This window comes from Phaethon aethereus (assembly GCF_964289735.1).
Source record: "Phaethon aethereus genome assembly, chromosome: 1".
Lineage (NCBI taxonomy): Eukaryota > Metazoa > Chordata > Aves > Phaethontiformes > Phaethontidae > Phaethon > Phaethon aethereus.
Window position 1 is genome coordinate 195640564 of NC_138575.1, and position 12812 is coordinate 195653375.

General features: G+C 39.7%; 1 protein-coding gene across 2 annotated transcripts in view; it reads left to right on the forward strand.

Moving 5' to 3' along the window:
- Positions 1–12812, forward strand: part of DCLK1 (doublecortin like kinase 1) — a gene marked incomplete at its 3' end in the record, with an annotated part of 248547 nt that overhangs the window by 203120 nt on the left and 32615 nt on the right. For both annotated transcript variants that reach the window (XM_082013947.1, XM_082013948.1), the window contains exons 6-9: positions 754–838; positions 2198–2306; positions 7209–7266; positions 8050–8169. In XM_082013947.1, coding sequence (XP_081870073.1) covers positions 754–838; positions 2198–2306; positions 7209–7266; positions 8050–8169 — 372 coding nt within the window. The remainder of the gene's footprint in view (positions 1–753; positions 839–2197; positions 2307–7208; positions 7267–8049; positions 8170–12812) is intronic.

Genomic DNA, 12812 nt, shown 5'->3' on the forward strand with positions numbered 1-12812 from the left:
TCCTGAGAGTGGTCAAGCATTGAAACAGGCTGCCCAGGGAGGTGGTGGAGTCACCATCACTGAAGGTGTTCAAAAAACGTGTGGACGTGACACTTCACTATATGGTTTAGTGGGCATGGTGGTGTTGGGCTGACGGTTGGACTTGCTGATCTTAAAGGTCTTTTCCAACCTTAATGATTCTGTGATTCTGTGAAATGCTTTTCCAGAAAAGCAAGTGTTATTCACCCTGACATTTTATTTTCTCCATACAATACCATAACGATTTCTCCCTTCTAGAACACAGCTGGGGAGGATTTCACCAGAGGGAGGTTTGCAAAAGTGAGGAATTCCACCCATAACAAAGCCAATTTCAGTACAAAGACATTTATACTTCCAGTGCCTGCGGGGTTAACGGTGTCGCTGAGAAAAGAGTCTCCTGCCTGCAGAGGGCACACAGCTCCTCAGTTTGCCCCCCCAAAATGTGTGTGGGATAGGGAGAAACAAATGGACCATAATGGACCATACGTACATGTGCGTTGCTGCACATTGCTGCACGTGATGGATAAGGGATATTTCCATGGTACCAAAAGCGTAATTTCAGTGGAAAAACCGGACTTTTCCCAAGCATCCACAATATCCCGGCACCAAAGTAAATTGATGCTTTACATGGGGAACACTGAAGCCCCTCCGGGCCGTGTGTCCAGCAGGAACGTGCTGCGGGTACTCGTGCTCCGTAAAAATCATCTGTTTTCATTTGTGTCTCTCCATTTCCAGAGCTCCCAACACAGTGGCTCCTCTACCTCATTAGCATCCACCAAAGTTTGCAGCTCTATGGATGAAAACGATGGACCTGCAGAAGGTAACATTTGAAGGCTGACATTTCAAAGCAGTCAGTGTAGGGATAACAGCAGCTGTGTAGGAAATGAGTCATTCTTCCTGCCGGAGAAGGTGGGAGCGTTGCGGGCTGGATGACTCTCCGTGAGGAGGCTTGTCAGTCTTAGCAAACCAGTTAGGTTCCTTCCGGATCAGATTTGATCTGGGCATCCTCATTCAAAGGTGTGTTTGCTGCAGGATTCTCTAGATATTAGTTCTGCAGGCGAGGCAGTGCTGACGGGATTATTTCACTGATTTTTTGTCTCGTCTGGCATGGTACTAAAGAACACGCTGCAGTCCTGAGTCTTTACTCAGAAATTATTAGTCTCACCCTGTACTAAGGTGTTGAGCAAGTTGGCTGAAGGATAGTGCCTGCTCCGGTACCGCCGGTTCACACGCGCATGCACGTAAGTGGGTGTATGCTCGTGTCTGACAGCAACTCCTCACGCTGCCCGTGAACTCAGGCAAACCCCAGCCTCCTTGTGTCATAACATTCACTTTTAATACTGAATGGAACAAAGGACAGGTAAAGATACAGTTAAAAGCGCTGTCTTAAAGAGTGTAAATTCAAGTCACATTTTTGAGAGGCATTTTTTTTACGTTACGATATTTATATAGTAGTTTGCATCAGCTGCAGTTTGCAGTCAGCTTTTAGAGGCATGTTAGGTATTTGTAACACGCTATTTCAAATACATTTAAAAATAATGGTACATGAATGAGCACTAAAACACATGAAACTACAAACTTTTCTTATGCTTAGACACTGTGTAATGCAATTTTACCTAAACATCTGGTGCCCAGGTTGCATGTGAGGTAGTATTATTGAGAACATTTGTTTAAAAACTAAATATTTAATATTGGGGGAGGGGGAGAACTAGCACTTAGCACATGAGGAGTTTTATGGATGTCTCAGTTTACAGGATGTAATAAAATAAGTGCTTGAGTGTTGGACTTCTTTGGTACATATATTTAATCATGCTGTGTCAAGGAGTTCCAACCCTTTTTGGAGGTTGGTCTGCGCTTGTGCAGATCACAGAGGCCTTTTCATAATTAAAAAAATACAATTTTGGTTTTGTCCTGGGAGCATATTGCAATGGGAATGGTAAAGTATGTAACACTCGAATGGTGGTATGTTTGAGCCCCAGAAGTCTTATTTTTCATTATTGTATCTGTGTGAAACCTGTTGAGTATATACAATGTCAGCAGCATGGTTTCATTGTACAGTAAGTGAGATACTGACTCTGAATGGTTTCCAGGCTCCTAAGCCATAGACTTAAAATGCATGTTATGTGCAACATCTGTGTTTCCTTCACTAACAATAAAAATGTACTAATGATTCTTTCAGAAGTGTTGGAGGAAGGTTTCCAGGTTCCAGCATCGATAGCAGAGCGATATAAAGTTGGAAGGACTATAGGAGATGGAAATTTTGCTATTGTGAAGGAGTGTATAGAAAGGTGAGGAGGATAATATGCTTATTACTGTAAAATAATCATTAATGTCATGCTTATTCTAGATCGTGTCTTTATTTGTAGAATATAGGGCACATAATAAGGTAATGTCTCAATGCCAGATGGAAAAACTACACTAGTGCCCTCTCATATGAAAAAAAGAGTGAGTCCAAAGGGCAATCTATAAATTTAATTCTTTGTGGGTTTTATATGGGTTTTTTCTGCTGCACTCTTCATGATTTTGCCAGTTCTTTGTGTTAAATCTTTCTTGTTGCACTGAAATAACATCTTTTCTTGCAGTATATTCTTGCAACTCTCCCTTTAGATTAGACCAATGAAACATTTCACATGTAGGACCATTCTGTAACGATATCAGTTTTGTGTGTGCAGTGTAGTGGTGGTGGTCAGCACAAAAAGCTGACTTCGGATCCATCTATTCTGCCATCTGACACTGAGGAGGAACCTGTTCCATGTTTATCTTTAATTAAATGGGCTTCTACCTCCTGTTTGCCTGCTTTGTGCCATTATATGAGCTCTATCCAACTTTAGGAGCCTGCACTGCAGACATCAAAATCTAACTTCTTCAGTGCCCTTTACTGTTACGAGGTGAGAACAGTCACACTTAACGACTGATTTTAGACATCCACTCGAGGTTAGAGAAGTCACAAGTCACCTCAAACTTCGGTGTTGCTGAAAGTGTCCAGGTTAACTAGCTCAGGTTCTGGTTTCTAAATCTGGTCAAGCAGGTCATGAACCAGGTTTGAGCCAGCTCTACCCAATGTTAAGAGTGTGAAAAATAAGGAACAAAGACGGAAATGCTCTGAGCAGAACTGTGAGTGCCTTTTGGTGGTATTGTTAAAAATAGGAGAATATGGGGTAAAGAAGACAGAAGGTACCTGTATGTGAAATGATTGTAAGATTGCTCATGTTAGATAGTAGCATCTCGGAGAAGGCAAAAAACTGCCATGATAGAGATGTTCAAAAGAATGAACAACAGAGATGTCAAGGTCTGATAATGAAATTCCACAAGTGAAGTTTAACATCCCCTGTTATCATGTCCTAGAGAGGGGACTTTTACAGAAGACTGTAACCTCACCTTTGGGCTCAAAGAAAGAACTTTTGCTCTTTAGCCTGTAAGAATGTGATAATTAACCCTAGAGAGTAAGTCAGGATTAGATCTCATGGCAGATGATGATAAATTAACTTGGCTGGTTTTAAACTAGTCTCTTTGGAAAAAGACAGGTCCCGCTTTGCATCTGAAAGAGTCTGGCAAGTTGGAGACCATGGAGACAGCTGTTGGGGAAAGGGGGAAGAGTGGATTTTCTATCAGCTGACAGTGTGCTTATGTGACTTGGCCAAAGCTCTTGTGAGGCCTTTAGAGCTCTGTCAGAGTGAGTTCATGGGGGAGCTGGTCATGTGGAGGGCAACGGCTGTTCAGATCAAACCCCAAGGTCCGAACACTAAACTGGGGAATATGGAAACCTAAAGGAACCAAAGCAAAACACTATGAAAACAAGAAAGCACTGTAAAACCCTTTGGAGGGGGCATGACTGATGAAAAAGATAGGTGAAAACATATAACTAAGAAAAGAGAAAAAGACAAGCTAAAAGTAAAGTGAGTAGTGACTGAAAGAAACTGATTACAAGGCAAAATAAAAAAGGTTGAGGTTTTGATACACTGTCATTCAACTGAAAATACTAGTTGTGCTGAGAGACGGTTCAAATATGCTAGTGTGCATTTTACAATTCTTCCTCAAGCTGAGAGAAGAGACATGAACAAAATTAAATATAGGTCCCACACCTAAAAATAATGCTGATTACAATATCCTTGAGAGCTTAATTGAGAACTGTTTCCTGTCTTCTTGTCTATCCTCCTGGTCCCAGAAGTATCCAATAACATGATGTATCTAGTGAATATGCGCTCAAATGGCATGATTACTCAGGTATTCCCAGATACATACTCTTATGATCTCTGAGCCGTACCATTCCATAGTTCCCATATATATCAGAGAGTTACTACTTTGGTAGAGCTTGAAAATTAAAGTAGAATTGTTTCTGTTGGTTTCTACTTCTAAAGCAGTATACCCTTGCCATTACAAGTGTGGAAGGAGAAATTAAAGGCTCAAAGGGTAAATTAAAGCCAGTACATGTAGAACCCCTTCAAAAACATTCTTCACAGTCTTTCTAAGCAGAAAACACCTCACTTCAAAGTCTGATATGTCCATCATTTGCAGAGCCAGAATTGATGGGGTGATACGTGGGACAGAGGACTTTTCCACTTTCGTCTGATGTACAATTCCTGTGTGCATTAGACTTCAAAGAAATAGTGCCATGAGGTGTTAAGCAAGTAGGAATGGGTCTTGTTACACATCTTCACTGATCACATGGATACTTCTTCATAGCTGTGGAGACCAGCCCATGTGCACTGGTTAGCCACTCTGACGCTTGAAATGCATTCGCAGGCATTTTCCTCTGGCAACGAACAGTCCAAATAAATAGAAACCAACACCGTCTTCAAAATTTGCATGTGGGGACTTCTAAATCCCATTCTGTGCGTCTGTGAACACACGGGCACACACACACAAATACATTTAATGCACACACAAAAATAATGAAGATGATAGTTTTTTGTCTCCAGTGCAGTGGAAATCATGTGAACTTTGCAAAAGGTTCAGACAGCCAGGGAGTGTGGCATGGAGCCCTGTGGTGGACTAGAGGTCTAACTCCATGCCCTGCATTAGCGTTGTGGGTCCAGACTTTTATCCAGCCATAACGTGTTTCCTACTTCGTGTGGCACCTTTTTATTGTTCGAGTTGAGTGAGAGGTGACATGCCCATTTCACTGCGAGTTTCTGGCATGGCTGTGCGTATTTTTCGACGGGTGTGTAAGTTGCAGTGCTGCTGACAGCCTGTGGTTCTGCAGCTTTTTAGGGGAAAGGATTTGCATTATCTTAGCTTTAATTTTCTTTTTACCAAAACAAAGAGCAGTCAGAGTTGTCATCTGCTTGTTACATATCTGCTCCATCGTATGCGCAATTTGTCCTGTGGTGTTTTTATATGTGTTCATTTTTAACTTTCAGATACTTCCAGATTCTGACATTTCCTCACTAGCTCAGATTTCCCAGTGTTTTGGAGTACATGGAGTCTCCCATGGCCAACAAAAACCATCAATTTCCTTTCTCATGACAGAAGGGAAGCATTCCTAGGGCAACCAAGCAGCTTGAAAGAGACTCCTACTGAAAGAGGGCATATTTTGTCTGAGTTTGAACCCCAGATATCTTAATTTCTAATATTCCTTCCCCTACCTCCTCCTTCCATTCCCCAGAAATAGTGTCCGTAACTCTGCTTGTTCCCTCACTGAGCTGGGACTGTAGCCGTCAAACAGCAGCACCTGGAAGGGGCACCCCATGTGGAGTGTGGCCCATTTCTGGGGGCTGTAGCATTAAACCCTGTTGTGGGGGAGTACAGATATGAGAAATATTTAGTTTTTCTTTGCTTAAGCCTTGAACAACCATGCTGTGCTTTTTTCCCAAGTCATAAATGTCACCATCCAGTGTGATTTCTTTGCACAGTCTTTTAACTGATACCTTAATGCAGACTTTCTTTGCTCCTTGCTGATCTAGGAACTCAAACAGAATTAATATTTTGGTGGGTTTTTTTCTTTTTATTGAAGTGCTCATTTTCCCTTAAATTAATACCTAGTGGTTCATCACTGCCTGAGGAGGTCTCCATGCTTAAATAAGGCAATGAAAATGCACGGTCATTTTCCTAATGCAGTGCTTTCAGTTTATGACTCACTTGACAGAATATGCAGGTCCTACTTGACAGATTGTGCACACTTTTAGGCATGTCCATTTCTCTATTTAACTTATTATATATCAATTTAATATCTATTTCACTATTTTTTGCTAAATGAAGAATGAAAAAAAATAACCCCATATGCTTGAGAGTTTTTTTTTATTATTTTTTAACTAAACATATGCCTAAGGGCAATGTATTACACTTTTGTAAATGCTTTATATTTTTATTATAAAACATTTCAGTAAGAGCTCTTTCTTATATTATCCATTCTCCTTTTAACCTTATAGTGAAAATAGAGCCTGTGAACAGAGCTTCTTGCTATCATCCTTACAGCCAACTTACGGTTTTGTAACTTGGTTAAGAAATAGAAGTGGATATAGTGAATTTGTCTACAAACTTAATTTTCTATGTTAGCATTCTACATAATAAATATCTATGTATATGGTAGTGATAAATATTATATGGTTTCCAAAAAAAAAACCACCTAAAAGGAAATGTGTTCTCATTCTCCGATAAATCTGTATAATTTCTTACTGTCTCAAGAACCTTTCATATTCGGTCCCATAAACATCATATTTAACTCTGTTAGGTATCATATACATACTGAATACATAAAACATTATTCCAAAGACTGACTTTTTATCTTAGCAGTTGCAAGTGCTAAGATAAAACAAATGACTCTTCATTTTAAGTAAGAAAATAAATGTATTTTCCATGGCTTATATTTTATTGTTTAATAGAAGACAAAACTTCTTGGTTTTGAGATTTGGATCTGTAAATACTATATAATATTTTTACATAAAACTGCAGAAGAAATAACAAATACCACTACATGAATGAAAAAATCAAGTGATTTTGTTTCAAAACCATTGAAATATCTTCTTTTTTTTATAAAATGCTTAATGATTTTTTTTCTCAGGCACACATATTTGATAAATGTGGCACAAGCTCACAATTCCAGACAGATGCAAGCTTCATTTCTTGACAAAACAAATTCTTGAATAGAATTCTTGCCCAGACCTACTGTGCTCAAATGACAAATATAAACTCAACTGAGAAAAATATTCAATGTGATTGAACATACATTTTTTTCTTTTCTCTTTCCTCAGATCAACTGGTAGAGAATATGCACTGAAAATAATCAAAAAAAGTAAATGTAGAGGAAAAGTAAGTACAAAAAATTGAATGAGACCAAAAGATACATTTTTTTTTTTCAAGAAACATTTTGTGAGAGATCACTTTGGGAAGCTGTTGGTATTTGTCTTCCTCCTGGCAAGCGTTAGAATATTTTTGGTTTAAGCCTTTGCCTGCCCTTGGAAGGGGCACTTTATATCACTATAAAGGGCTGAAATGTGCCTTTCTAGATGCGTATGTTGATTCTCCGGTTGGTCGGTTGTGTGTGGGTATGCTCACTCCCCTTGCTCTTTACCCCTGTAATTATGTCCTCTGGCTTTCATAATCCCAGATGCTATAGAAAAAAGAAAAATGGTACTAATAATTATAAAAACACTGGCCGCCATGTCAAAATGATATGCAAGGTTAATCAAATTGTTGTCAGTTTTATAGTAAGTGTATTTCTGTTAGCTTTTGAAATCTGTCACAATAGGTTCTCTGAGAAGATGCTATCATATTTTTAGGTGGAAAGATTCTGCACTGGAGAAAAGATTTTAGAAGATTCCAAGTTTAACATTTCTCTGCATGAGAAACATGTGTTTCTTCCACTTCTTTTTCTATGATGTTCTACACTCTTTTCTTCTTTCAGTTATCACACTGATGTTGTTTCTAGATGTGTTCCTTCCACATTGCTGGAGGCAACATCTGTTACCTTTTTCAAAAAACACAAGAAGAATCCATGCAGGTCCCAATTCTTTCTGCATTTTCCACTGTACAGTGGAGGTGAAAGTTTTTCCCACTAACCCATAGTCATTGAAGATTTCTTTTGTGTGTCAGGAACACATGATCCAGAACGAGGTATCTATTTTAAGACGAGTCAAGCATCCCAATATTGTACTTCTGATTGAGGAGATGGACATGCCAACTGAGTTGTACCTTGTCATGGAACTTGTAAAGGTGAGTATTTCAGAGACAAGCTGCTTATTAAGAATTGTTTCAATCATATTGAGAAATTTCATTGGTACTAAACTTACTAAAAATCATGGAATCACAGGATAATTTAGAATGGAAGGGATCTCTGAAGGCAGTCTTGTCCAGCACCCTACTGAAAGGTGTGTAACTCTCTGTCAGATTTTTTTTTATAGCTTTAAAATATTTCAAATATTTGTGTAACTTTCTGTAAGCCACATTCATAAGTGCTCTGTGGACAGTACTTTGGAGATTCGCCCAAAAGAAGCCTCTCTAAAAAGTTTTATCTCAAAGAAATGCATCTGCCTTGAGGCGAATTTAAAATACATCCAGTCTGAATAGTGGTAAACACCAGCCTTGAAAAGCCAATATTCTTTGATAAAATAGTTTAATTAAATTTTATTAGTTTATGTTAAATGTAAACAATATTACCTGTCATTTTCTCTTGATTTATATTAACACATTGTCAGACTTGCCTCCTTGATAATAAGTTTAAACTGGAGGGAAGGGGGAAGTGCAAGAGAAACACCTGCTATTTAAAGCATGGTTCTATTCTGAAAAATAAGTTTGTGAATGCAGTATTTTATATTTGGGACCCTATTCATTTCTTCATAGTAACTTCCAGACCACATGCATTTATTTCATGCGCTGCTGGAATTACATATTCAAACTGGATTATGATACTCAGACCAGGTCAACTCTTGCCCCCGTACTGTCAACAGTGCAGAGCAAGAAGTATGAATTTAGCTCTTGGATCTGGTACTAAGACACAAGTATGTCACTGGACATAAAAGGTGGTAAAAATACATTTGATTAAATTGTACAAATTGGGACAGAAAAGCACTGAGGACATCTGGTCCTCCATACTTACTTTAACAGAATACACCTGTTTTTCACATTCACTAATGGGATTAACGATTCTCCTTCCTTCCTCAACTGTTCTGTGGGAAGGAGAACTTTCCAGCAGCCATCTCCATTTCTATATCTTGATCAGCATGTTCTTCTGGGGCAGCCTATCATGCCTACACCTGGGAAGTCCAGTTTTAAGTGTTTAAGGACAAAGATTATAATAAAGCTGTGCAGCAGCAACATTTGTGTGCAGGCCTGTTGTATGTGCATGCTCAACACCTGTGAGCAAATCAGACAGTCTGAATGCTGGCAGCCAGATCACTTCCACTTATCTTGAATTAAAAGTGGGGTCATCTTCGGTAGACATACTCTGTATCTGTGGTCAGAAACAGGCACCACCAGAGGATGTGAGAGAAAGCAATTTTGTCAAGCAAGATTGTTATCTGCTTTGCTGTGGTTGTAGGTGGAGATTAGGGGATGCTCTTAGTGTAGGCACCTCATTGAGCTGTTAGATAGGGTGATCCTACGTCCAGGTGTTTCTTAAAGAACTTCTCAATCTCTGGGCTGGAATACAAGAGCAAGGAGAATGAAAAGTTTTTTGGTTTGCTCCATTATCCCCTGTGCTCCGTGGCAGCAGCGGTGACACAAGCCAGGTTCCCAGTGCAGAGCCAGGAGGCTGTCAACTGTGGCCCGTGGATGGCCATGGATTTTTCCCTATCCTTGTGGCAGTCTTGTTATCCATGAGAAGCACAGGCCATGCCCCACACCTTAGGAGATGGCAACATTGTCCTCAGATTTGAGTCTGCCCGATGCCCTACTTGGCTTGAGTGGTGCTGTGGAGCTTATGGCCCAGCTAACCCCGCCGTCCACCACCTCCAAACTCTGAGGAAGCACACTGGGGCATGCTGGTGGCAAGGAGCTGCCAGGGTACACAGCATCCCCATTTAGTCTCTGATGGAGAGGTTGAATACTAAGAAAAAAGCAAAATACTGGCACTCTTCCACACCACGAATCCCTCTGTGTAACCAGTCCCAGAAGAATTTCCCACCTCCTTCACAGCCACAGCCCTCTTTCGCACTCAGGAGTGCAATGTGAAATAGCACAGCTTCAGATCAGATGCCATTAGCCATCTAACACTATTTTTATCATAATTACTGCTCTTTTCTAGGATAAGTGAACTCACTCTGAGATCCATGTTACTGTAGGTTTTTCCTGGTGTCCATGAGAGCTTGTTCAAAGGTACCTCCATACTCTTGCACAGCGCAGTAATCCAATGTAGCCGCAGCTTCAGCCTGCATTGACGAATCCTTCATCTTGTCCCCATGAGGTGTGCTAAGAAGTAAAAGCTGTGGCTTGTCTAACGTGCCAAGACGTAAGCACATAGCTGGTTTTATGGGTGCAACCTGCTGTGCTATTCATGCTTGAAAACTGTTCAAACTGTAGTCTCCAGTGGATTTTTAACCAAAGTCCTACTCAGCTGAATAAGAGAGGAGGGGACCGAAAACTCTTACAAAATAAAAGATGTGTATAAAGAAAACCAGCCATTATATTAACTTTCTGGGAAAATCTGGGGTTTGCAGTCTTTCTTCTTTACTTTTCAGGATTGCTGCACGTACCAAGATATTTATGCTTTTAGTTATGCTATAGAAGGGCTTTATAAAGATCTTTGTAGTTCAGATATCCTAAAGAGCACTGTTATAATGTTATTTATTTTATGTGGAATAGTAGAAGAAATTTAGAAGAAATATGCTAATTCTGAGAAGCTTACTTTGTTTCTTTGAAGCAAACATCTATTCCTTAGTATTTAATTGCTAAAAAAAAGCCTTGTTATACTCTTATGGGCACCGGGGAAAGTATTTCTGGAAAGACATTGATTGTTAATTCACCAATTGCTGACTGTTACCATTTCATAGCATGCACTGTTAGAATTGATTAACCATCTGTTAGCGACTGACTTTTGAAGACTTGACTTTAAATCAAACTCACAGACAGGAAAGAAATTCAAGGAGAAAAGGCTTGATAGTGCAGAGCACGGTTTCAGTTAATACCACCCTGCATTAATTGGCAGTAACATGTTTGACATAAGTGGCTGCTGCAAGTGCTGCCCTCACCTCATGGCAGATAGGCCATTCATTGCTTTGTAAAGTGTAAGAAAAAGCACTTCATAAATACAAATATAAACACATTGCGAGTGGTGCTTGTAAAAGGAAGCAAGGACCTGGTTTCTGGCACGTTGCCTTTTTACACAGCGAAACAAAATTGTTATTCAAACCTAACAGGGGTTTGGCCAATTTAACGAGCAAGATTTATTGCAGAGTTTCCTTTACTGCTCCAGGATATGATTTCACTTTTGTAGAAGAAAAGAGAGATTATATCATTTACATAACAAGGTAATAAATAAATAATTGGTTACTGTACTTCCAAGTATACTTCCTCAGTGCACAGATGATAAAAACTGCATTCAGATGTTACTGCTCCCATTTCACTCCAGAACAGGGGATTTAAGACTGAAATGTCATCCTGAATTCACCCCTTCTGCCTGAATAAATGATAGTGACCTGCTGTGTGAATTGGCTAAGCAGAACCTTGCAGGTTAAAGTGCTCTTCAGGGAAAGGGAAGTCTGAAAATAATTCTGCCTGATATAGCTGTCAGCTCTGTTAACTCTTTGCAGGACATCGTCTCTCTTTTAACTGCAGAGAATCCCAGAGACTAAATGTATGCTCTCTTTTCTTACCAGGCTACCTGGTAAGAGACTTTATGAGTAAAGTAAGCTGCTTAACTGGAGAAAATGATGCTGCTTCAGATTGGCTTGACCATCTGTCAATGTGCTCTGCAGCCTCTGTATTATTCTGACTTCGGGTTTCTGTTGCGCATGAATATTTGCTCTTCTGACTTTAGGCCAAAGTTTTCCCTTCGCTTTTTAAGGTTCAGCTTCTTTCCTTTTCACCCCTCACATCTCAGCCTGGACTGTTTTCTTTGTTTGGAGGCAGATCTTTTTCTGATGTTATTGACACTTCTCCTGAGCATCTGGAACCTATTTGATAAGACCGAAGATCTGTCTAATCCACTACCTCATGTTAAAAAGCAGCTGGTACAGGGGCTTCACAGGAAGGAGCTTAGGGAAGATAGATTATTTATCCCACATATTTTGCCACATGCTGATATCTAATACGTAGGGATCAGTTAATGCCATGAAGTACTTGGTATTGTACTTTTGCCAAATATTTGGCCTTTCTCTCTAATCCTTTATCTGGTTTAGTTTGGCCTTTTCTTCCTCCTTTTCCTTGACACTATGTATCCTGATGTATCTTGATCAGTCACCAGCCAGAGAAGAAGTTTTGATGTGGTCCAGATTTGACAATGGTTGGCTGCAAGCAGTTTCCAAGGCTGGGGTTTTGCATCTACAGTGGGAATAAATCTGCCCTGGCAGACTTCAGCTGCACCTCAACAATGCAAAAATGTTAATAGTTTGTTTGGGCTTTTTTAACAAGTAATGTCTGTTTTCTCAGGGTTGAGTCTTTGGTGATTGTCTTTTCCCACCTCTTTGTCTGTAGCCATGATTCCTGGAAAAATTTTTTTTTTTATTCTTTCCCCTCCTCCTTTCTCTTAGTGAAAACAGTGTTTACTGGAGCTGAGCCTTAAAAAAAACCCCACCAAATAACTTGAAAATGTTGATAAAATCCTGAGAGTTGGCAAAGCTAGGATTTCTCTGTTGCCTTCAGAAAATACCTACTTTTTCTTTAAAATACAGTCTCCTGTGATTTTTTTGTTGATGTTTTGA